The sequence below is a fragment of the Ochotona princeps genome, chromosome 17, assembly GCF_030435755.1.
Source record: "Ochotona princeps isolate mOchPri1 chromosome 17, mOchPri1.hap1, whole genome shotgun sequence".
Lineage (NCBI taxonomy): Eukaryota > Metazoa > Chordata > Mammalia > Lagomorpha > Ochotonidae > Ochotona > Ochotona princeps.
The window spans coordinates 13278935-13303578 of record NC_080848.1 but is presented as its reverse complement, the minus strand read 5'-3'; the positions used below and the strand labels follow the sequence as shown (position 1 = coordinate 13303578).

The following is a 24644-nucleotide window of genomic DNA, read 5'->3' as shown; positions in this document are numbered from 1 at the left end:
CGCGCACGGGGAACGACAGCAGAAGTTCGAACATCGCCGAGGGGGGAGCCCGCGCCGCAGCTTCCTGCCCCCGGCCCGGCCCTCTGGCCCGGCGGCCTGCAGCCTGACTTCCTCCCCCACCCTGCAGCTCGCCTCCCGACTCCCTCGGACGGGGCCGCCCCGATGGGACGCCGCGCCCTGGTCCCTGCGCGCCGCTGAGACCAGCGCCCGCCAAGCCGAGCCGAGCCGAGCCGAGCCCCGTCGCCTGCCGCTGGCCCCTAACCCTCCAGGTCGGGAGCCTCGTTCCATCTCCCAGAAAGCTGGATTTCCGAGGCTGGAGGCGCCTGGCCGACTGGGTGGGGACCACCATGGGCAACGCGGCCGGTAGTGCCGAGCAGCCCGCGGGCCCCGTCACGCCGCCCCCCAAACAGCCCGTGGCCCCCAAGCAACCAATGCCCGCGGCTGGAGAGCTGGAAGAGAGGTTTACACGGGTCCTGGTGAGTGTGGCCGTAGCGTGGGGGGCCGCGAGGGCTGGGCTTGCGTCTCCTCCCTAGAGGGCTGGAGTGCCAGGTGAAGAGCCCAGCCCCCCGCGGCACTTCTGGGGGTGGGGGTGCAGCGACTGTGGCTTCTTCAGTGACTTAGCACTCTCCCCCCAAAACTTTCTTCTGCAGTGGCTTTTGGCCTTCCTCCCACAGAGCCCCCCACCCTACTTCACTGACTCCCCGGGTCTAAAGGTCTTTTACCAAAAGTCCTGCAAGCAAGTTGGCAGCAGGGTGCTTGGGGTGATGATGGGGACGGGAGCCGTGGAGCTCCCCCCTCCCCCTGCACAGATCCAGCTGCCTTGGTGCGGGTCCGAAGCAATAGCCCCGGTGTTCCTGGGGGTGGAAGATAGAAAAGGTTATGTCTTAGCCTCTGGGGAGCACAAGGATTTGGTCCTGATTCATGCTCAGGCTGCCAGGAGATGCGTTTTTAGGCTGGGCAGCTAGATGCGTCCCATCCCTGCTTCCCAGATTGGGGGGGGGGGTCAAAGGTGGGTTTTGGCTTGGTCATCCCTTTCCAGGCTCTGATAAGGTCCCGAAGGGTGGGGTCAGAATGCTCTGGTCCCCTTGGCTTGGGGTAGAGCAGGAGTCTGGAAACCCCCTTCCCTGCCCTGGCTGTCTTGGGGGGCTGGGACACCCAGTGTGGACCTCCAGCTCTGGGCTGAGCAGTGAGGATGTGTTTGACGCGGCAGACTGGAGAGCAGAGGTCCTTAAGAGTGGCACAACAGCACAAGCTGGGAGGGGCAGGGTCACTGAGTCTCACTTCCCCCTCCTGGCTCAGCCCTGCCCTGGCTCCCTCTCTTACCAACTGCCGGGTGGCCAGTCTGTTGTCAGCACTGCCTTGCTGGACAGTGGGGCGAGCACTGAGGCCCTGCTTCTCCCTGGAGGCGCAGGGCTACGGGGCAGGTGCAGGCAGCCAGAAGTGTTGACTCCTCCTCCATTTCCCCACCATTTCCCCACCGGCTGCTGACCAGGCAGGCATTGGGCCACACTTGCCATGGCCTCAAAACAGAGCCTCCCGGCAGTTCCTGAAAATCTTGGCGGCTGCTGCCTCCTCTTCCCCTCCCCCACAAGGTGAAATGCAAGCTGGAGACCACTGGAGAGGAATGGGGTGTGCCTGCTATCTGGGTGGGAGCTGCTAGGAATGCCCACTCCAGGCCGGCCCCCCACTTCCCCATCTCCCCACCTGCCCCCACTTCCCTCCTTCCCAAACTCAGGCCTTGGCAGAGCTGAGTTTTGCAGATGAGGGAGGGGGAGGATAAGGTGACACTCTGTAGGGGCCGTCTGGGGATCCTGAGTTGGTGGCAGGTCTCTCCCCCACCCCCTGTATTTCCTCCCAAGTGGCTTTCCATGGGTGGGAGGGGGTGGTGTTTGCGCCCCGTCTGTCCTGGTCCCTACACGGAAGGGGAGGGGCCCAGTGAATAACTCACACCAGTGGAAAATCCAAAAGTCAAGTGGCCACCTCTGATGCACGTTACGGGCCTGACTTTTGTCCTGCTGGGGTTTGTGGCTACAACTGGCTGAGTTCCACACGAAATGCCCTTGGGAGTGGCTGGACCTTAGGGTGTGAAGGGAGAGGCCCACAGATGGGTCTTAGAGGGTGTCTGGGTGAGGAAAGGAAGGTGGTTGGGTCGAAATCTGAGGCAGCAGCACCCACAGGAGCTCACACTCTGCCCCCCCCCCCAGGCATCCCTGCACGTTCATACCCTTCCCTCTGGGAAGCCTTTGCCTGTGGAGGGAGGGAGCTGACCCAGCCTCAGGTCTTCCAGCTGAGACCCTGGCTCCTTTAACAAGCCAGCAGCAAGGGAGACCTCCCACCCCTCGCCATTCCCCAACCTACCCTGCCCTCCTCTGCTCAGAGATGGTGGCCCGACTTCTGCTGGAGCTGTTGCTGCCACAGACTTGCCTTAACCCTTAGGCATGGCCCAGAGGTTTCAGCGTGGGGCTCCACCTGGCCACCACTGCACTCCCAGGGCCCAAGCTGACTCCCGTCCTTAGTCAATGTCAAACAAGGAGCAGAGAAGATTGCTACACAAGAGGGGCGTTGTCCTCAGGCCCTCCCAGACTGGGAGAAGCACAGCTGTGTCCTTAGTTGGCCTCTGTGGACCTCTTCCTTCCCTGCTGGGGAGTCACATGCCACCCCCACCACTCCTCCTCTCTACCTGGTATGCGGGGTGCTGTTTCTCCTTGCTGAGCCCACAGCTAGGCAGGAGGTGCAGGGAACTTTTCTCCTGTGCAAGGGTGAGGTGATGGTTGGGGGCACCCTTTCTAGTAGGCTAAGGATATAGGGCTGTCCCCAGTTTAAAATGGGGATAGGGAGAAAGAGCAGATTGAGCCAAGGTTCTGGCTGCTGCCTTAGCAACTGCAGAGGAACGAGGGCTGCCCAGCTCCCAGCTCTGCTGCGCCCGCGGGACACCAGCCAGCCCAGCTCCCAGCTTGTGCCTCTCCTACGCCCGCCTGTGCCCAAGGCTGGGTGTCTTCCAGCGCATTGGAGCTTTTCCCTGTGCAGAATGGCGAGGGCCCCCTCTCCAGGCCTGCGGCAAGGGGCTACCTGGGGCAGAGGGATCTGGCGCAGGGAAGGGCCTTGTTGGTGTCTGAGAAGCTGCCCAATTCGGGCAGGAATGAGCCTGATGGGAACCTGACACCCAACCCTTAGCTTGTGCCCAGTGCCAGGCAGTACAGGGAGGTCAGGTCAGGCCCCTCAAGTTCTGTTCTCAAGGGGCTGGTAGAGAAGAATAAGAGAGGGGTCTCCATTCTGCCCCGCAAGACCAGCTCCCTCCTCTGGGGTAAGGCACAAGTTTGGGGACAGGTGGCTCAGGCCTGGTGCCTCCCACCTCTGAGGTGTGTCACATGGGGTGTCTCAGTGGCGTGGCCCTGTGGTCAGAAGTGGGGCTGGACAGAGGCCATGGGTGGCATTCCCAGCAGGCAGGACTGGCACATGTCAACCCTGGAAGCCGGGGATGTGGTGGGCGTGACTCACAGTAGCATCTGGGGCCAGAAACAGACAGGAGCAGGTGTGGCTGCTCTCAGGGCCACCTCTGCATTTCTTCTGGGGACACGGGAACCCTAGAGAGTGGCTTGGGCACCCTGCCTGTGAGGGGAAAGGCTCGGAAGATTCCTGGGTGTCGGGGGGAGGGGGCGGGAGGGTTGCGGGTTGAGCTTCATCTTTGTCATGAGTGCCTGGGTGGCCTTGGGCAAGTTGCTCAGCCTCTCTGAGTTTCCATTGAACTTTTGTATAAACAGACTCCTACTGGCATGTGTCAGCCTCCCAGGGTTCTGGAGGGTTCTACAGAGCAGCTGTCAGCTGGGTCAGACGGCTCTCAGCCAGTGGCCAGTGGTAGAGCTGGGCAGCTTCTCTCCCTCCCTGACCTCTAAGGTATAGGGGACCAGATCCTCCACCCCTCCCACCCCGACCAGGAGCACCCATGCACAAGGAGCCCTGGGGTTTTACCCATCCTGGGCTAGCCTGCCTTTCTGCCACGGTGCAGGTTAATAGCCATGGGGCCCCCACCGAAAACTGCCTGGTGGCCGGAAACCCGGTGAGGGAGGGCCCACCTCTCTGAGGGCGGGGCCGTGCTGGTGCTAACGGCAGCAGGGTGCTCAAGGGGAGGGTGTGGGGAGGTCTCCACTTCCCCCTGAGAGAGGGTGTGCTGGCGGTGGGGGGGGGTTCCCCAGTGAGTAAGAGCTCAGTGTGGGCAACAACAGGAAGTGCAGGGTGCTGGGTGGCAGGAAGCCACACCGTCTCTGAGACAGAGCTCGGGGGCCAGGTTGTCTGCTGAAGACCCCCCGACCCACTTTTTGCATGCCCTGTCCTGCACTCTTTCTCCCGTGGAGATGGGGGTCTTCTTTCCAGCCCTCCATCTAGGTGAACCTTGAGAAAGACACGTAACCTTATGCCTCGGTTTCCCATTTGTGAAATGGAGTTAGTATCTACTGGGCAGACTTCTTGCTGTGGCTTAAATGAGTTAGCGGCTCTAAAGCACACCCCACTGAATTCTCAGAGTGTTTGACAACAGTTACTAGTGTTTAGAGATCTGTTTGTGTATTCGAAATGCAGAGAGAGCTCTTCATCAGCTGGCTCCCTCCAGGCCTGGGCCAGGCCGCAGCTGGGAGCCAGGAGTTCTACCTGGGTCTCCCACATGGGTGCAGGGGCCCAGGCACTTGGGGCATTTTCTGCTCTTTCCCAAGTGCATCAGCAGGGAGCTGGATAGGAACTGGAGCAGCCTGGATTTGAACTGGCAGTCCAGTCTCTGCTGGGTGGCTTCCCAGGTGGTGGCTGTGTCACAGCACTGACCTGAGAGCACTGATGATGATGAAGATGATGATGATGGCTTTGGTGATGAGGATAATGATGGTGGTGGTGGTGATGTTTTGTGATGATGACGAGGGAGTTGGTTAATGTTCTTCTGCCAGCCCAGGTTTTGCGCTGGGTGTCCCGGCTCCTGCCCTGTTAAGCCTTGGCTTTGCTCTCAGTGGGAGAAGCTGTTAGTTTTTCGGAGTTCTCACGTCTGATTTAGGACTCGAATCCCTCACAGTCTTCCTCGAAGCCTAGACTGGCGTTTGTGAGTTTCAGAAAATCGATAGGCCAGAATTTTAAGCAGAGGATAAAATGGATTGTCTCGGCAGATGGGCAGAGAGCTCTTACCACAGACAGGTGGGTGGGGGAAAATGAGGGAGAAGTGGGCAGATGGCCTAGGTCTAGGCTGACATTCAAGTTCAGGGGAATCCTGGAGCTGGAAAGGCCAGCCCTTGGGAAGAAGGTGGCCAGGTGGGTTGGGACACTGACGCAGCTCAAATTGAAAGTGAAACTGGAGGGTGTGGACCTCATCCCTGTGGTCTCCAGGGGCCTCAGACATCAGCGGTCCTGGTGGGGCTATGGGCGAGGCCTTGGAGTGCAAATCCAGAGGCTGTCTCCTCCGGTGCCCTGGGCAGTGGGAGCAGGGAGGGAGCAGACCCCCTGTCTTCTAATAGGAAGATGCAGGAGGCAGCTACCTATCTGGGCCGCCTCTCTCCCTCCTCCTGGGAAGCACAGCTCCGTCTACGCATTCCTGGAGCTTGGTATATGCCAGGTGGCAAGTGGCAGCAGACTGTACCCATTTTATGGGGGAAGAAACTGAGGCTAAGAGTGACAAAGCTGTAGGGTGGGGTGGGCCCAGAAGCTCTGGTTCCTCCCAGGACACATACCTGTCCAGCCAGCCTCCTGCTAGTCCCACTTGAGCACTGTCCCTTGGCCAGGCTGCTTGTCCTCCGCCGGGCTGCCTCCCACCTAATGGCCGCGGCAGCAGGGGTGGAGGTGGAGGTGGGATGAGGGGATCTCTTCCTGTTTTTTGCCATGGCCTTACCCTACCCCGTGTGAGTGACATCCACCGGCCCCTCTCCCACTCCTTGGTGTGCCCAGCTCCTGGGTGGGCACAGCCACAGCTGAGGAACAGCTGCTAATTAGCTCTTGAAGCTGTCAGAGCTATTTTTGATTTCCAAGCCTAAATTTAGCCTGTCTGGCAAGCCGCATAGGGGCCTGAGGAGGCCCAGGTGGGGAAGGGGCTGAGGGGGGCCTTGCCTCCCAACACTGATGGGCAGATGTGCCAGGTCCTGATAGGGTCCCACTCCCCAGAGGAGAGAGGCCCAGGCCAGGCTCACAGTCATTGAGCTCTGCCCTGTTGTGGTTGGTAACCTTGGGCCAGTCCCTGAGTGCCTCTGCACTCTCACCTGTGAGATGGACACAGCACTGAGTGAGCAAGGCAGGTGTCATGACCAGGGCCTGGCACAGGGTCCACACACTGCACAGGGCCCTGCATCTTGGTGAAGCTGGGATGGGTGAGGGTCTGCAAAGACCCACCTCGGTCAGATGAGAGAGCTCAGCTATGCCACTCTGCTCTGTCTCTGTGCTGGCCCCGCGCCAGAGTCCCTGGCATTGCCCCTCCTTTTCCCTCTTCCTCCCACAGTCTCACCCCCTTTGGTCTCTGGGGTGGGGTGGATCTGAGAGGGGTGGGTGGAGAGGGAGCCAGGGGAGGCCTCCCTGGCCAAGCAGGTGCCTCCCCACAGCCCCAGGCTCCTTCCTGGGCCGTCCCTCTAAGTGGCCACAGCAGGGGCTGGCTGTGGCATCAGGACTGGTTTCCTGTACCCCAGCTCAGTTTCGCAATGAGGGAGCGTGTAAGGGCCCCACCCTGGCTGGACAGCGGTGGAGCCTGGCTGGCTGGCTGGAGGACCAGGGCATGCTACCTCTCCAGTGGGGCTGGCCGGAAGCAGTGGGGCTGAGAGCTGCCAGCTTCCTGTCGCCTGGGGCTGACCCCAGGCTGTGATTTTTTGGGGTGAGATCTGATCGGAGGCTCAGAACTAAGCCTGCCCCACCCCCCCACCACACACAGAGGAAGCTCCTCTTGTTCTCTCTGGGCCTTGGCTCAGAGCCATGTGATGGGCCAACGGATGGCTGAAGACCAAGCGCCAAGCTGGTGCCAGGTGCACCGACTCTGCACAGGACTCTGAGGATGCATCAGACACTCAGGAGCTGTCCTGAGGGGAAGAAAGCTTGGGGGTATTGGATCGAGGGTGGGCCGGATTCTTCCTGGGGGCCCATCAGGAATGCATAGGTGCTGGGTCCTGTGCTGGCACCATTTGGTTGTGACAGCGATACCATACCTTTGCTGCATGCAGACGGGAGGACCGGGCTCTGCTGACCTTTCTGAACTGCTCACAGGGGTCCTAGCCTAAGGCACCAGCCCTGCAGACCCAGCTGGCCAACAGTCCCTAGTGCCCATGGAATCTTCATCCAAAATCCCACCCACCTCCATGGCTGTGTTGATTCTACCCTCCTTCACTGCCCTGGGGCTGCCCCTCTTACTGAGAGGGCTGGCACACTCCTTGCCAAGATAGTCTGTGGTTTGGGAGACCCTCGGCCCGGACTGTGTAGCTTCTGTGACAGGTGACAGAACCCAGGCAGACCCGATCCAGCTGCTGGGCTCTGGCGAGGTGCTGTGCCTGCCTCCATGGGCCGCTGGCTGATGCTGTTGACCTCAGGCTGGGAGCCCAAGGGGGCTCTTTCTATGCTGCACCTTGGGCACAACACCAGTGGCAACCATGAGTGCAGTGTGAAGACAGGTCTCCTCTGGGGGAGCTCAGGGGATAACTCTGTTTTCAGGCCCCGCCCCCGGCCCCACCCACACCTGCCTGCATTTACTTTGGGGTAAAGGGCCTGGTGCTCCTGGGGGAGGTCAGGGGTCTTCCCTTTGTCACTGCTTTCCACTGGTCTCTCCCGCCCACCCTGCCCAGAGCTGCTGCATGGACTTGACCCCAGGTTTTTTCCCCCTTTTCCCCGACCCAGGACTGCATGAACTTGCCCCCAGACAAGGTGCAGCTGCTAAGCCAGTATGACAATGAGAAGAAGTGGGAGCTCATTTGTGACCAGGTTGGTGTGCCCCGGGGACCCAGCCACCTTCCCTTATCCCAGCAGGGTGTCCAGCCCTGAGCAGTCCACGGTGCCAGCTGCCCAGGAGGCTGGATGCTGGGGTGCATCTACAGGACTGTGGGTCCTCCTGTCTTGGCTGTGAGTCACACAAGAAGCAGGATCCAAAGAGCTGGCAGGGCCTGGGCCAGAGCACTGCCTGCGGGACAGGGGCTGGGGTTGGGTCCCCGGCCTCTCTCCAAGCCTCCTCTTTGGCCCTCATCTGGGCTCAGCACCCCACTGTGGCTCATGCATTGTCCTCTGCTGCTGCCCAGCTGGCTATTGTGGCGGGACCCCGTGTTGGCACAGGATGGAGCCTGGCCAGGGTAGTGTCAGGGAAGCGGGCTGGAGGCTGCAGCTGGGAGCCTCCACACCCCTCCCCTGGGAACCACAGCCCCTGCTAATGGACTGGCTGGTTGGGCCACTCTGCTTCTGGGCAGCCATCGGATGTAAGGGCCTGGCCGTGAAAAGCGGGTGAGGAACCACTCCCAGAGTCTGGGGCTGTGCAGGGGGTGGGGTCCCCTGATGAGGTCCTGCAGGTTGGGGTCCCTAGGCTTTTACACATGTTGGAGCTAAGGATTGGCTGGATTGGGAGCAGCACCCCTCCCGCCCCGCCTCCCACCCCTGGCTCTATGGTGGGGTCCAGGGGGATACAGGTGAGGAACACACACAGTTTCTGTGAGAGGATGGTGATGGGGGGCGGAGTCTGGGGAAGGAGGCTTCAGCGACCCCCCCCCCACGCCCCGCAGCCAGGCTGTAGTCCAGGGAGGGCGGGGAGTGGGAGGGTGCCACCTACTGGCTGGACTCAGTGTCCCTGGGGGTAAGGCCTCCCGCAGAGCCGCCCCTTCCACAGGGCACCTGGAGGCCGTGCTGGGGGTGTGGTGTGTGGGCACAGTGCCAGGCCTGGGATATTGTTTGGTTTCTGCTTTTGGGATTTCAGAGGCGTGGGGCCTGGGCCTGAGCCAGGTGGGCACTAGTGCTGACCTTTACCCTGGGGGTGCCTGGCTGCTCCCCCCCCCCCCCCCCGCCACAACCCACTGCTCTGCCTCTCCCCAGGAGCGGTTTCAAGTCAAGAACCCCCCTGCCGCCTACATCCAGAAGCTGAAGAGCTATCTGGACACAAGTGGGGTCGGCCGAAAGGTAGCAGCCGATTGGATGTCCAATCTGGGGGTACATGTCTCCGTTTGATTCTGATCTTTCCTCCTTCACCGTCCAGGCTGAGTGGCTGAGAAGCTCTATGTGTGTGTGTGTGCGCGTGCGTCTGTTGGTTGCAGGGTCCTCGGCACAGATGCTGAGTATGTTTGTGGATATGCCTGTGTTCACCTGTGTGCATGCAAACACGTGTACTTCCTGTCTGTCATGGCTTTGTGTGTGGGTATGTGTTTCTGCATTCCATGTGTGTGCTTCTGTTTGTGAATGTGTGTGAGCATGTGAGCTTGGGTGTGCAATTCCCCTAAATCTATACCTGGGAACTGTGTATGTGTGTGTGCCTGTGGACGGGTGTGTTTGTATGATCTCTGTGTGTGTGTGTGGGGGGTGTCTGGCTCTGGGTGTGCCTGGAGCTGGTGAGCAGGTGTGTGCCTGTATGTGTGCTGTGTGTGTGTGTGTGTGTGTGTGTGCTTTGTGTGGTGTGCCTGGAGCTGGTGAGCAGGTGTGTGCCTGTATGTGTGCTGTGTGTGTGTGTGGGTGTGCTCTGTGTGGGTGTGCCTGGAACTGGTGAACAGGTGTGTTGTGCTCCGTGTCTCTGTGTCTGTGTGTGTGCACTCTGGGTGCCTGTGTGTGTGTGTGCTGTGGGTATCTGTGTATGTGTGTGTGTGCGCTCTGGGTGTCTATGTGTGTGTGCTCTGGGTGTCTGTGTGTGTGTGTGCTCTGGGTGTGCCTGGAGCTGCTGAGGTGGTGAGGGAGGCTGAATGTGACAGGCCACACATGCTTCGGCAGCACAAGACACCCCTGTGTCTGGTCCCCCAGTTTAGGAGGCGAGTTCAGGAGTCCACGCAGGTGCTCCGGGAGCTGGAGACCTCCCTGCGGACAAACCACATTGGGTGAGTGGGGGCACCGATTTGATCCCCCCCGCCCTGAGGAGGGGCCCCCTGCTACTCCCCCTGCCTGTTGTCTGTCTTCAGACAGGTATCCATACAGGCATTCCTCCTCCTCGGCTGCACCCCAGGTGTGGCTGAACCGGGGTCTCCCCATCCCTGAGCCTCCAGCGTCCTTGGGCTTTCCTGGGTCTTCTGTGGTTGGGGATTGCTGGTGGGCTTCCTGGGGGAGGGGCACCCCAGTGGGAGCAGAGCCCTGTCTTGGCTGGGGCTCAGGCAGCCTTGATCCGCAGGTGGGTGCAGGAATTCCTCAATGAAGAGAACCGCGGCCTGGACGTGCTCCTGGAGTACCTGGCCTTCGCCCAGTGCTCTGTGGCGTAAGCCCCGCCCTCCCGGCCTTGGCCCTCGCTTCCCAGCACATCACCCCCCCTGGCTGGTGCCCAGCAGGGCAGCTTGAGCCCTGCACTTGGCCTTGAGCAATACTCCTTGCCAAGGCTGTTCTGCACAAGGAGTAGCGTTCCCACCTCCACTGTGTTCGGCAAGCCTTGCCCTACCCCGCCTGCCCACCTGCCCTCCTGTGGCCTGTGTCCTGCCCTCTGCCATGTGCCCTGCCTTCTGTCCCCAGGTATGACATGGACAGCACTGACAATGGTGCCCCCGCCCCGGAGAAGAGCAAGTCCCTGGAGCAGTCTGTGGAGGACCTCAGCAAGGGGCCGCCCTCATCGGCTCCCAGAAGCCGGCACCTGACCATCAAGTATGTGGGTCCCAAAGTGGGGTGGCAGGGAGCAAGGGGCGGGGATCCTTGCCCCACACTCACATCTGGCCAGCTCCCAACCCGGAGAGCCCTTGGAGTTATGGGGAGGGTAGCTAACATGGGGATCTGAGGAAGCACCTCCCGCGGGGCACGAGGATGCAAGAGCCTGGAATCCGAGTGGCTCTGAGACTGGGGTTCTGGGTCTGGGGGCCTCCTGTGGTGCACAGCTAACCCCCTGTTTTCTCCCATGCGGCTTCCAGGTGCCCCCCTTCTCCCCGGTACGTAGTCACGTTGGGGGCGGGCAGGTGCACAGTTGGCTGACTCCATGGGTTGGTGCTGGGGTTGGATAGGGCTCGGGTCCCCTAACTTATCCAGGCCATGCTGAATGGGGGGGGATGGGAGGGCAGGAAAGGCGTGACCTGCAGCACCCTGCTGACCCCTGACTCCCCTCCTTAGGTTCAGGGACAACTGCCTAGGAAGCCCCAAATTCTCACAGTGTCACCTTGTTCGTTTGCTCCTGGGGGCAGAGAATGTCTGGTCGGCCTGTGTAAGGCCTGGGAGATTATTCCTACTGGCCCCCCCAGGCCAACTGCAGGCAGGACTTTGACTAAAGCTAGGGCAGGCTAATCTTTTCGTTTTTTGTTGTTTGATGGTGTTTACGTAGTTGATCAGGGTGGGAAGGGTCAAGGATCAGGGGAAAGTGGACAGGAGCATTGTTTACACATTTGTTCTTCCTGTATGTGGGGGAGGGGGAGGTACAATGGGAGAGCTCACACCCAGCCTCCCAAAGGCCTCAGTACCCGGGGATGGGGAAGAGCCACCCGATGTCATCCCAGGATCCCAGTTGTAGAGCACTTTCTGAAGGTTCTGGTCAAGTGGTTTTGATAGTTCTGAGATGCTGTTGATACTGCTGAAGAGCAGGCTGAGCTTTAAGATGATCCTTAGAAGTGTCGAAAAAGCCCTTGCCTTGACACAAGGATTCCCCACCCTTGAACTCAGCCACAAGGTGTGTTTTTGGTTTTGGCACTTACTGTGTGTGAGGTGTGAGGCCTGCCCTTGGGGACCCGGAAGCGTGGCAGGGAACTCCAAGGAGGGGGTCGCCTCTGCCACCTGGGGCACCTGGAACACTTCCCCAGAAGTGACACTGGTTGCCAGCTCCGTGGGGCCGGGACAGGGTAGTGGGGAATACAGGGTTAGGGAGAGTGAGGGGGGCAGGGAAGGGCAGCCTGGGCCTACCTGAGCGTGGCTGGGCAGGGGAATGTGGCAGGTGAGGGCTGCTGGAGGTGTGGAGGTGGGTGAGGCTGCGTTGGAGGTGGGCCTCGGCATTCTTGGAAATGTGACAGCGTAGGTTTCTTTGGCAAAGAGTGATCGGTCTCAGACAGCTCTTAACTTGGGGCAGCCGAGGTTCCAGGCCCATCTCCTGGTCCCGACCACCCTATCAGAAAAGGGGCCATTTGCCTGGTTGAACGAGGCAAGGGAGACTAACTTGGTAGTGAGCTGGGAAGGCCCGCTGGCTCCCGACTCGGAATTAGCCTCTGTGAGCGCCACCTGCTGGACGTTCTCTCCGGGTGCTCCCAATCTTGTTAACCTGCTTGTGGGGTCATCACTCCCGGCAAGGCAGTTCTCACTTTTTCTTCTTGTTCTTGTCCTTCTTCTTCTTTTTAAAGATTTATTGATTTGAAAGGCTGACTTACAGAGAGAGGGATATGTAATATATGTATGTATGTATATAACATGTATAAAGAGAGAGAGAGAGAGAGAATGGCTTCAATGGCTGGAGTTGAGCCGATGTGAAGCCAGGAGCCTGGAGCCTCCTTTGGGTCTCCCACGTGGGTGCAGGGGCCCAAGCACTTGGGTCATTATCTGCTGCCTTCTCAGACACATTAGTATGGAGCTGGATTGGAAGTGGAGCAGCTGAGACTGGAACCAGTGCTCATATGGGATGCCAGTGTCACTAGTGGAGGGCTAGCCTGATATGCCACGAGGCTGGCCCCATCTCTTTTTCTTTCTTTAATATTTATTTAGTTATTTACTTGAAAAGCAGAGTGGTAGAGAGAGAGAGAGAGATCTTCCACCTGCTAGTTTACAGCCGTTTTGGCTGGGCCAAGAGCCTGGCACTCTGTCCCACCTCTCACATGGGTGGCAGGGGCCCCAGCACTTGGGCCATCTTCTGTTGCTTCTCCAGGGGCATTAGCTGGGTGTCTGCCATGGGATGCTGGTGTCCCAAGCTGGGGCATGATCTCCTGTATTCCTTTCTGATGCTCAGCTGCTCTTAAAAGTCTTTGCTTCCCTGTTTTCACGCCCCCCCCCCCATCCCCAGCATGCCGGACCCTGAGCCCAAGGACCAAGGTGGCCCTCTTACTTCCACCAGCCTTAGGTTGGGTTCATGGGTGGGAGTGGTGCCCTTGTACTCCAGGGGAGACCTGAGTGGTGAGGGGCTTGGGGCACTGGGCATGGGATGCTGAGCCCTGCCCACTGCCTCCTTCACTCCCCGCCCAGGCTGACCCCAGCCCACAGCAGGAAGGCTGTGCGCAACTCCCGCATCGTTAGCCAGAAGGCTGACGCACACGTGTGCATCATGTGCCTGCGCGCCATCATGAACTACCAGGTCAGGTGGCGGGTGGGACTGGGAGGGGTCTGTTGTGGAAGCCTGAGTGTGTGCTGCCTTCTGGTCCAGGAGCCTTGGAGTTGTCTGCAGCGGGTGGGGGAGTAGACAGGTGCCTCATGTGGGGCTGAAGCAAGGCTGGGCAGCGAGGCCAGGGGCAAAACAGCCCCTGGGCTGTTTCATGGGAGGACTGATGGGGAGGACAAATGGGCCGAAGCTGGGCCTCCCTCCCTCAGGCAGCTGTCAAGAATTCAGGGTCCCAGGTGCCTGGTGCTGGCTCTTTAGCTATGGCTATAAAGAACATTCTAGGCGCGAGGCCACTGGATGCCAAGCCGTGACACCTCCTCTCCCTGCAGTCTGGCTTCAGCCTGGTCATGAACCACCCGGCCTGTGTCAATGAAATCGCCCTGAGCCTTAACAACAAAAATCCCAGGTGAGGCCACACCACTGGACCCCTCTCTGTCCTGTCCCCAGTTGGGGGACCTCCCTCCTCCTCATGGGGCCAGGCTCACCCCTGCCCATTCAGCCCACTTGTGCTATCTCCCCAGAACCAAGGCCCTGGTGCTGGAGCTGCTGGCAGCCGTGTGCCTAGTGCGGGGCGGACATGACATCATCCTGGCCGCCTTTGACAACTTCAAGGAGGTACCACAGCCCCCTCCCCAAGTCCCATCACGTGTTCTCTCCCCTGTGCTGGCCCCTGTTGGGGACAGTGGGAGACACGCCCCCCAACCCCCATAGATGTTAGGGGGACCCAGAGGACAACCTGGAAAGGAACATTCTGGAAGAAAGTGCAGTGAGGCAAGGGCACTGCCTAGGGGTGTCAGGGCCCACTCTGGGGATCTGGACTTGATCCCTGCAGCCTCCTGGTGCTGGCTGTGGCTCTCCAGGTTGGTGAGGAGCTGGACCCAAGGCCGGGCATGCAGCTGGCACAGTGTGGTCACTCACTCCTTCAATTCAGATTCACCGAGTGTCCACAGTGGGGGGGGGCAGGAGTGGCACGGTGGCTGCATCCAGGAGGGGGACTCAGGGAGGTAGAGGAGGGATGGTGAGTGAGGTGACGAAGCGGCAGAGTGCCATGTGGCGTTGGAGGATGGTAAGTACCTTGGGAGGGCAGGCCAAAGACAAGGAGGAGGAGGAGGGAAGGCTGGGTCTGCCGGGGTAGGGCACGCCAGGCAGCTGGCCAGCAGTACAAAGGCCCTGAGGTTGGGAAATTGCTGCACGCTAGTGAGGCCTGATGGCATGGGTATGGAGACTGAGTCAGTGGAGGCTTTTAAAGTCACTTTTCTTTGAAAGAGAGATACATAGAGATCTGTTGGCTGGTTCAGATGCCCACATTGAGCTGGGGTTGAGCCAGGCCCAAGCCAGCAGTCCACAAATCCATCAGAGTCGCCCATGGACTTGAACTATTTCCTAGCGCCTGGCAGGGTGCACATGAGCAGGGAACTGGTATCCACAGCAGAGCTGGGGAACAAACCCAGGCATCCAAGAGGCGTGCTGTGCACCCACCACATGGCGTTGGGACCGCTGCACCAATGCCAGGTGGAGGGTAGAGGCCTGAAAGAGAAAGAAACATGGTCTGACTGAGACACAGTCTGGGAGCATGGGCTTGGTTTGGGTGCTCGGCAAGAGATCCACTCTCTGAGCAGGTGTGTGGGGAGCAGCACCGCTTCGAGAAGCTGATGGAGTACTTCCGGAATGAAGACAGCAACATCGACTTCATGGTGAGCACAGGCGCCTGCGGAGGGGCCCCCTGGGTGCAGAGAACAGCCATGGCCTGGGGGTCTGGGCTCTGACTCTGCCAAGGGTGAGGACTGAGTGGTTGGTGCAGGCAGGACTGAGGTGTTGAGGGGCGGGGTTGGACAGAGGGAATCTGCATGTCAAAAGGTGGTGATGAGAACTGTGGATAGGGTGGGAGACTGGGGCGAGTCTGTGTGGGGGAAGGCACAGCGCTCCCTAACCCATCATGCACCTGCTCCTGTGCCTGGCCCCCAGGTGGCTTGCATGCAATTCATCAACATCGTGGTGCACTCAGTGGAGAACATGAACTTCCGTGTCTTCCTGCAATATGAGTTCACCCACCTGGGCCTGGACTTGTACTTGGAGGTAAGCCCTGCACTGCCCCCTGCAGGGTGCAGCTGAGCAAGTGGCATGGGTGTAGGGATCAGGCTGACCTGGGTTCGAATCCCACCTGTGATGGCTTCCTCATGTCAGTTTTCCCATCTGTAAAATGGAATCACAGAGCTCACGGTGGTGTTTAGTGTACAGAACAGTGTCTGGTAAGGCGTGCCCGTGGAGCTGTTGTCGCAGGCACTGCAGCAGGCTCAGGATGGCTCTGGGAACACCAGTTACAGAAGCTCTGGTTCTAGTACCTTAAAGGGATGCCCAGAGATAGTGGGTAGCAGTAGGGCTGCCTCGTGCCAGCCAGGCCCAGGTCACGGGTGTGGCAGGCAGAGGAGTGTGATGCTGCCAGATCCAACCTGAGCAGAGAAGCTGCAGCTTCTCCCCTGGTTCCTCCGGGAAGGGTAGGCTCTTTGGGACTGGATCTTGGAGGGTCAAGACTAATAGAAGGTAAGGAGCTGGTATGGTGGCATAGTAGGTTAAGCCACCACCTGAAGTACTAACATCCCCTGTGGGCACCTGTTTGAGTCCCAGCTGTTCCACTTCCCATCCAGCTTCCTGCTAATGTGCAGTGGAGGATGACCCAAATCTTTGGACTCCTGAGCCTACATGAGAAACCCAGATGAAGTTTCTGGGCTCCTAGCTTTGGCCTGGCCCAGCCCTGACTATTGTAGTCATTTGGAATGTGAACTAGGGGATAGAATAGCTCTCTCTTTGTACCTCTGCCCCCCCTACCTTTCAAATACATAAATAAACCACATGTGAGGGGTTCCTTTGACATAAGCTCTCTCGAATGCATGAATCCCTGGACCAAAGAGTTGCGGGGACTGGGGTGGGGCAGGCGGGAGTGGAGTGGAGAGAATGGGGAGTGACTGCTAATAGACACAGGGTTTCTCTTGTCAAACACATTTATTTTTAATGCAGAGAGACAAGGGAGGGGGAACAGATGGACACTGAGAGAGCTGTGGTCTGCTGGTTAATTTCCAAAAGCTTGCAACAGTGGGGCTGGGCCAGGCTGAAGCAAGGAGCCTGGACCCCAGTCAGGGTCTGCTGGACGGAGGAAGGGACTCAAGTTCTTGAGCCATCACCTGCTGTCACCTTGTGGGTCCGTTGGCAGGAAGCTAGATTCGATGTACAGCTGGGGCCTGGACCCAGGGACTCTGCTGTGGGATGCCACTATCAGTTGGTCTTAACTGCTAGGTCAAAGTCCCACTCCAGGGCTCCTTATTAAAGAGCCATCAGAATGTTCTGGAATTAGTGCTGATGCCCAATCTGGTGAAAATACTCAATACGACTGACTTGTACATGTCCACATGGGGCCCTTCGTGGTATGTGAATTTATGTCAATAATAAAATAATAAAACAAGGCTGGTTGGAGCTCCTCAGGGTCCCCGGGCTAGTGGGGGGGGGACCTCCCTCCAGGGAGCCTCACTTGGCCCCTTTCACCTGGGGACAGAGGCTGCGGCTCACCGAGAGCGACAAGCTGCAGGTGCAGATCCAGGCCTACCTGGACAACGTGTTTGACGTGGGAACCCTGCTGGAGGACACGGAGACCAAGAACGCGGTGCTGGAGCACATGGAGGAGTTGCAAGAGCAGGTGGCCTTGGTGAGAGCAGGTTCTGAGCCCAGCCCCAGCCCCTAGGCCTCCATCCCCAACCACCCCTACCCTGCAGGCCTGTGGCTCCAGGCAGCGCAATTCTAGCTTTTGGGCCTAGCTAGGTGCCCAGGCAGATCCCCCCTCTACTCACTCAGACACCAGAAGCTCTCTCAGCTGAACTGGGGCCCAGGCTGCACCTCCGTGTCCACCTCCCTCTGGGCGCCAGGCTCGGCGCAGCCTGCCAGAGTGGGCTGAGCGGATCTGGGAGCCTCCCCCGGCCCTGCAGGCAGGAAGGCCTGCCTGCTGCCGCCCCCTCAGCTGGGGTGCCAGTGCCTGGCCGCGGCTGTTAGCTCACCATGTGCCGGTGCCACAGCTGACAGAGCGGCTGCGGGACGCTGAGAACGAATCCATGGCTAAGATCGCCGAACTGGAGAAACAGCTCAGCCAGGCACGCAAGGAGCTGGAGACCCTGCGGGTGAGGCTGCGGGGCGTCAGGCTGGGTCTCCCGGGCAGCACAGGGGGCGGGAGAGGGAGAGCTTTGTGCCCGGGATCTTGCTAGTAGGCACTGACCCCTCTCTTGGGGCTCGCAGGAGCGCTTCAGCGAGTCGACCCCTACGAGCGCCCCTAGACGGCCCCCCGAACCCGAGAAAGTGCCTCCCCCCGCCCCGGCTCGTCCCTCGGCTCTTGAGTTGAAGGTGGAGGAACTGGAGGAGAAGGGGTTAATTCGCATCTTGCGGGGACCGGGAGGTGACGTCTCCATCGAGATCCTCCCGGGCGCTGTGGTGACTCCAGGGGTGCCCGCCGGCTACCCCAGCCCAGGTGGGCAAGAGCTTCCCGCGGGATGGCGGGGAGGGCTGGGGGCGCTAGGGCCGGAACCGGGCATTGGGAGGGAAGCAGGGGAGGTCAGGGGGTCGGGATGGCATGGGGAGCGGAGCCTGGGGCGTCCCCTGCACGGCCAGTCTGTAGGGAGGGGAACATTTGGATCGTGGGCACGGCGCAGGTGGATGCGGGCGGACTGAAATGGGCCTGTAGGCATGTGGCGCGGGGTCGGGCGGGGGGCGGCGGGAGGATGATGGGAGGTGAAGACGAGACCCGCCCTTTCCCTCCAACCCCAATCCAAGAAATTGAGACGACGTTCCTCCTGCCCCAGGTCTCCCACCTGCAGCAGAGCCGGTTCCAGGAGCTGTGCAGCCGCCACCACCACCGCCCCCGCTCCCCGGCCTCCCCGAGCAGCAGGAAGCGCCGCCCTTGACGCCCCCTGCGGCCCCACCCCTCCCGGGTAGCCCCGAGCCCCCCCCACCACCGCCGTTGCCAGGAGACCAGCCGCCCCCACCACCCCCTCCACCACCGCCGCCTCCTGGCTCTGAAGGGCTAGTGCCTCCGCCCCCACCACCGCCGCCTCCTCCTCCGGGAGGGCCCCCTGATGCCCCTGGAGGACCTGGTCCAGAGATGGGCGCAGGTGAGTGGAGTGGTCCGCCTCGGACTTGGGGGAGGGCGCATTGTGCCCGCCAGGACGCTGTGTCTGGGGACCTCCCACTGGCTGCACATGGCCTTGCCATGGAAGGGTACTCACCGCTCTGTGGCCTCCCAGGAGTGAAAGCCAAGAAACCCATCCAGACTAAGTTCCGGATGCCCCTGTTGAACTGGGTGGCCCTGAAGCCCAGCCAGATCACAGGCACCGTGTTCACGGAGCTGGACGACGAGAAGGTGTTGCAGGTGAGTGTGGCTGGCTGGCTCCCTGGCAGGGCAGTGGAGTGGGCCCCTGGGCACTGTGGGTGATGTCTCCTCCACCACCCCTCTCTGCAGATGAAGGCCTGGAGACTGGGGAGGGCATGGAGGCCACCTGGCCCAGGGCACTATCCCCCCCACCCCCTGCTTCCCACAAACAGATCAGGGCTTTAGCTTTCCTGATCCCGCCTCTGGTTTTCCAGCAGTGATGGGTTCTCTCCCTCGCCCCTGCTGGTCCCTCTGACCTGCGTGCTCTTCCCTGACCTCTGCTTCCTGCTGGCCGCTTCAGCCTAACCATCAGCTTGGAAAGCCCTGACTTCCTGGTCCCCCGGACTAGGTGGTTGGCCATTTCCTCTTGCTCCTCCGTGCTGTTGAGCTCGCTTGTGCCCCCCCACCCCCCGTCAGGACCATGGACAAGCCCAGTTCCTGGCTGGTTGCCCTGTTGCTGGCCCAGTGAGGAGCCTCCCTCTGTAGCTTCAGAACAAGTGTGGTGCGCAGCCCACCCCTCTCCCTGCCCCCTCAGGAGCTGGACATGAGTGAGTTTGAGGAGCAGTTCAAGACCAAGTCCCAAGGCCCCAGCTTGGACCTCAGTGCTCTCAAGGGGAAGGCAGCCCAGAAGGCGCCCAGCAAGGCAATGCTCATCGAGGCCAACCGGGCCAAGAACCTGGCCATCACCCTGCGCAAGGGCAACCTGGGTGCTGACCGCATCTGCCACGCCATCGAGACGTGAGTAGTACCCCAGGTTCCCCCACTGGGCAGATAGCTTAAGGGGAGAGTGTTGGGCCAGCCCTAGTCAGGGTGCCTTGTCCCCGTTTCGGCCCAGAGAGCCTTGGGCCATCCTGTGATTCCCTGGCCCCTTGTTCATCATGGTGGACACCTGCCAAGGAGGAGAGTTGGGGGCCTGAGCTTGCTAGCTTCCTGTGTTGCTGGACTCCTACCTCTTGTTTCCTGTGATGCTGTTGGCAAACAGCAAATACTGCCACTGGTGCATCCATTGGACGTGCCGGCCCACTCTGCTCTCACCTGCCCTGTCTGCATAGGTACGATCTACAGACCCTTGGCCTGGACTTCCTGGAGCTGCTGACCCGCTTCCTGCCCACTGACTACGAGCGCAGCCTCATTGCCCGCTTTGAGCGGGAGCAGCGGTCGCTGGAAGAGCTGTCAGAGGAGGACCGCTTCATGTTGCGCTTCAGCCGCATCCCACGCCTGTCGGAGCGCATGGCTACGCTTACCTTCCTTGGCAACTTCCCGGAAACGGCCCAGCTGCTCATGCCGGTGTGGGCGGGGCGGGCAGGGCGTTGTGGCCTAGGCTGGGGAGGGGGAGGAAGCAGCTCTTGGCCTGGTGATCCCAGAGGGCAAGCTGGGGAGGCTCCGACTCACTCTGCTCTCCCCATGCCACCCTCTCAGCAACTGAATGCAATCATCGCAGCCTCCATGTCCATCAAGTCCTCAGACAAACTCCGTCAGATCCTGGAGGTGAGGGTGCTGGGCTGGGAACCGGCAGGTGCATTCCTGTCTTGCCCGTTCTGTGTAGTGTGAGAGGGAGACCTAGACCCTGCCCGCCTCTGATGGGCAAAGATCATGATCCTGTTTGTTGCATTCATTCTCAGGACAGAGTTAAAGTAGGTGGGAGTGGGCTCCAGCGGCCACAGCTACCACAGCAGCAGCATCCTGAGTCCTCTGGGTGCTGCTGCGTGTGGCCATGGAGTGCCCGAGAACCCATCGTGGACATGAGAAAGGCCAAGTTTCCAAACTTTGGAAGGAATGCTTGGCAACACAGTTATGGATAGCAGGAGCAGTGGAAAACATCAGGGGTGCCCCGGTGCTGTGCGTGTCCTTATATGCCATGGTTTCGTGTGCCAGGCGCCTGAGGGGTTCAGGGACATGGTGGAGGCCTGGTTTTGCTGCGTTTTCTCCTCCTCATACTCCCACCCCGTGATTCTTCCAGATCGTGTTGGCTTTTGGCAATTACATGAACAGCAGCAAGCGTGGGGCAGCCTATGGCTTCCGGTTGCAGAGTCTGGATGTGGTGAGGAGGATTTCCTATCTCGGAGTGCGGAGAGGTGGGGTGGGGTCCAGCAGGTAGATTGCGGCTTACAGTAGGTATCTGTGCAGCTGCTAGAGATGAAGTCGACTGACCGCAAGCAGACGCTGCTGCACTACCTGGTGAAGGTCATTGCTGAGAAGTACCCGCAGCTCACAGGTTTCCATAGCGACCTGCACTTTCTGGATAAGGCTGGCTCAGGTAAATGGCAGGGCTCTACCCTGGGGTCACAGGGATGAAATGATTTGGGAAACAACAAGGAGGGGGACACCAGGATGTGACTGGGTGGGAGCGCTGCCTCTCCTGGTCCCCTGACTCTGTACTGCGCTCCCCTCCCTGCCCCTGCCCCTGCAGTGTCCCTGGACAGCGTCCTCGGTGATGTGCGCGCCCTGCAGCGGGGCCTGGAGATGACACAGCGGGAGTTTGTGCGCCAGGACGACTGTGTGGTGCTCAAGGAATTCCTGAAGACCAACTCACCCATCATGGACAAGCTGCTAGCTGACAGCAAGACCGCACAGGTGGGCTGGCCGGGCCCTGTGGCCCTGGTGGGAGGTGAGGGGGACGGGACGGGGTGGGGGACTTGCCCAAGTAGCATCAGCTAGAGGCCTGGAGGAGTGTGGACTCTGCTGAGGCCCAGAGCCTGGGACCCTGGATAGCCCTAGTGGAGCTGCTCCCTGGGCTTTGCGGGAGCCGGGCTGATGGGACTGTGCCTTCAGGAGGCCTACGAGTCGGTCGTGGAGTACTTTGGCGAGAACCCCAAGACCACAGCCCCCTCTACCTTCTTCTCCCTCTTCAGCCGCTTCACCAAAGCCTACAAGGTATGTGGGCCTGAGAAAGGGCTTGGAGTCCTGGGAGTGTGGTGCTCTGGCCTGTGCACAGGGCCTGCAGGAAGGGTGGGCAAACAAGGAACCTTGTCCTTACCCACTGTCCTCACCTGCCTGGGCACTCCAGAAGGCCGAGCAGGAGGTGGAGCAGTGGAAGAAAGAAGCTGCTGCCCAGGAGGCAGGTGCTGACCTGCAGGGCAAGGAGGAAGCCCCGGCACCCAAGGTGAGCAGCTGTCCCTGGGAACAAGCCTGCAGCGGCCCCATGTGTGGTGTCGCTGTTGTGACCCTCATACGTACCCCACACTGTTAGAGACAGATGCTGCCCAAGGGCAGGAAAAGAGTGGTCCTTTCTCGGGGTTAGGGGTGGTGCTGGTTCCAGGGCAGTGGTGGCAGAACATCCTGGAACTGGGGGCGTCTTGGGTCACAGGGTGGGGCATCCTGGAGCTGAGGTTCTGCTGTCCCCAGTCCCCACCCAAGGCTCGGCGACAACAGATGGACCTCATCTCTGAGCTGAAGAGGAAGCAGCAGAAAGAGCCACTCATCTACGAGAGTGACCGAGACGGGGCCATAGAGGACATTATCACAGGTGAGGGTGGGCTGGGCCTCCGACCTGGTCAGACTGTCCTGCTGTGCTAGCCTCTGAGCGCTGCTCCCCTGGGCGCAAGGGGCGTGTCTGACTACCTCATGCCTTTGCTACCTTTTCTGTTTTTCTCTTTCCATTTTCCTTTCTGTTCCTCTCTGTCCCCCACCTCCTCCCATCCCCTCAGTGCTCAAGACAGTGCCCTTCACGGCCCGCACTGGCAAGCGGACATCCCGGCTCCTCTGTGAGGCCAGCCTGGGCGAGGAAGTACCCCTCTAGCCCCCAGGTACCCTGCCAGCCTGGCATCCTATGGCTGTGCCACAGGCCTGGAGTGGGGTTGGGGGTGGGGGATGTAAGTCCGGTTGCCCAGGCCTGGGCTGCTGCATGCCTGAGATGCCCCAGAGGGTGAGTCTGTCCAACAGTGCCTCCTCCCAGGAGCCTACCACCTGGTTCTTGAGAAGGGTGCCCTGTACCCTGGGGCGCCCCCCTGAAGGGCCCACGTGTCTCTTCTTGCTCTCAGACCTGCGCAACCAGCCGTACATCCGTTCTGACACTGGCCGCCGCAGTGCTCGTAGGAGACCCCAGTTGCAGGTCACTGCGGACCTCTCAGTGTAGCCGCCGTTTCTGCAGGTGAATTCTGCAGTGGGATGCGGAGAGGGGGAGCTGTGGGCAGGCTGAAGCTCCCCAGCTGGCTTCTAGGCCGCCCCAGGAAGCTCCTGCAAAGGGGCCAATGCTGTTTCCTTTCATTGGCCTTTGGCTGCCTGCCTGTGGCACTCCCCAAGGCCCCCACCAAGAGCTGCAGTTGGCGGGAACCTGGCCTGTAAATTGTAAAGTGCACCTCACCACAGCGCGTGCCCCATGAACACCCCTCGGACCTTATTTTTATACGAGATGAATAAAGATGTTTGCAAAAGACCTGCGTCCGTGCCTTCCCGCCCCTACACCGCAGCTGGTTCCACTCAGCAAACGCTTTATTTGTGCCAGAACCTCTTTGGTGGTCGCTGCATACAGGTGGGTGAAGGGGACCAGGGCTGCTTTTGCATCAGCCTCAGCGGGGAGCGAGGCTGCTTCCAGGAGGACCGGTGCCCCAGCGGCTGGCTCCGGGGCCTTGCAGCGATGGGATGCTTGCCACGGGTTAAATGTGCAGCTGTGGGCCAGATGCGGGCGTTACTGCCCCCCAACCCGTTTCCCTATTCCACCTCCTACTGGGTCCGCCCTACCTGAGTCACGCCAGTGAGGGATCTATGTTCACACCTCTGCCTCCAGCTGCGCCTGTCCACCTGCTCCCACTCTTGGGCCACGCCATATCCATGGGCCCCGGCCGTCCCCGGAGCCCCGTTTCCTGGCTTTCACCTTGACAGAGTGGCCCCAGATTTGACCCGAGCCCAGGGCGGCTGAATTGGTGGCGCTTGGGAAGTCGAAGTGGCAGCAAGGGGTTCGGCTCTGGGTGCTAAGCCCCCCACCAGCTTAATTATCTGAGAATAGGGGCTGCGCGCACCTGAGACAGGCACATGGGGAGAGGCTGAGGAGACAGTCCTGGTGGCGGGTCTTCGGGAGCCGGAGGCGGGACTGGAGGTTCTGTGTAGCTGAAAGGGCTTCCTCCCGTGGGCTCCCCCCCGCCCCCGTCGGGGCGCATCCGCAGTCGGTGCAGCGAGAGCGCCAGCTCCGCGCTAGAGAGGCTGGTGAGGCGCGCGCGTGCACGCGAGGAGCGGTCCTGTCTGCGCGACCCTTCCTTGCAGTCCGGAGTGCCTCGCAGGGCCCGTTGCTTCTTAGTAGCTTGGAGAAGAAGGACGGGGTTCCCGCGTCAGATTCCACACTGCAACTCTCTCCATCTTACGATGGAGGAAGCGGCAGCAGTGGGGCAGGAAGCCACTCAAGTTTGGCCTGGGACAAGGAAAGGGAACCAGCCCGGGGTTCCGTCTTGGGGGCGGGGTGTGTCTGAGCCGGAGCCCTGTGCTCAGAAGCTCACCTTATCATCTCCTGGCGAGACTTGCAGGCCACCGGGCTCTGGGAGAGCAACTTGAATAGCCTCTGTAAGAACAAGGTTTGCAGGTCCTCGGGGTCCTGGGCTTGGCTGCTTTTCACCTGGCCTGGGCACACAGCATGGGGCAGGCAATGAGGAGGGGCTTCCTCCAGGCCAGGCCCCCCTGGGGCGTGTGTTCCCAGCCTTGCTCCTCATCCATACACTGAGCCAAGCGGTGGTCATCGGTGAGGACACCCACAGTCTTTGAAGCTGACGACCCCATCCCCTGGGCGGAAGAGAGGGGTTTGCCAGCAGTAGCAGGTGCTGGGGAAATTTGCGGGTGGACCCCAGTGTGGGTGGGGGTAAGGAGTGCTCTTCTCCCAGGGGGCCCCAAGGCAGGCTGAGGGTGAACACAGCCGCAGGAGCTGTGAGGTAAGGA

The 24644-nt window shown here is 60.4% G+C and overlaps 1 protein-coding gene across 5 annotated transcripts; it reads left to right on the top strand.

Annotated features, from left to right (window-relative positions):
• Positions 1-23155, top strand: FMNL1 (formin like 1). Of its 5 annotated transcripts, none has more exons than XM_058675229.1 (27): positions 1-476; positions 7837-7920; positions 9013-9126; positions 9925-9998; positions 10286-10369; positions 10618-10746; positions 11007-11024; positions 13246-13354; positions 13708-13784; positions 13900-13993; positions 14998-15072; positions 15344-15454; positions 16926-17075; positions 17440-17541; positions 17657-17885; positions 18196-18525; positions 18658-18782; positions 19318-19520; positions 19835-20069; positions 20202-20270; positions 20743-20823; positions 20910-21039; positions 21193-21356; positions 21555-21656; positions 21790-21885; positions 22128-22248; positions 22430-22734. In XM_058675229.1, exons 1-27 carry the CDS (start codon positions 348-350, stop codon positions 22519-22521), a joined length of 3327 nt encoding a protein of 1108 aa, XP_058531212.1. In that variant the 5' UTR covers positions 1-347; the 3' UTR covers positions 22522-22734. The 5 variants fall into 5 exon arrangements, with proteins under 5 accessions (XP_058531212.1, XP_036351834.2, XP_058531213.1 ...); XM_058675230.1 differs by lacking the exon at positions 22430-22734 and adding an exon at positions 22763-23155 and having other exon boundaries at positions 4-476; positions 9013-9096; XM_058675228.1 differs by lacking the exon at positions 22430-22734 and adding an exon at positions 22763-23155 and having other exon boundaries at positions 4-476.
• Positions 23156-24644: the final 1489 nt, after the last annotated feature.

Bases quoted from the DNA above. Each gene is read 5' to 3' on its own strand.
- FMNL1 (XM_058675228.1), top strand. From the start codon at position 348: ATGGGCAACGCGGCCGGTAGTGCCGAGCAGCCCGCGGGCCCCGTCACG. The intron at 477-7,836 runs GTGAGTGTGGCC...TCCCCGACCCAG, and splicing joins AGAGGTTTACACGGGTCCTG to GACTGCATGAACTTGCCCCC. The intron at 22,249-22,762 runs GTGAGGGTGGGC...TCTTGCTCTCAG, and splicing joins CATAGAGGACATTATCACAG to ACCTGCGCAACCAGCCGTAC.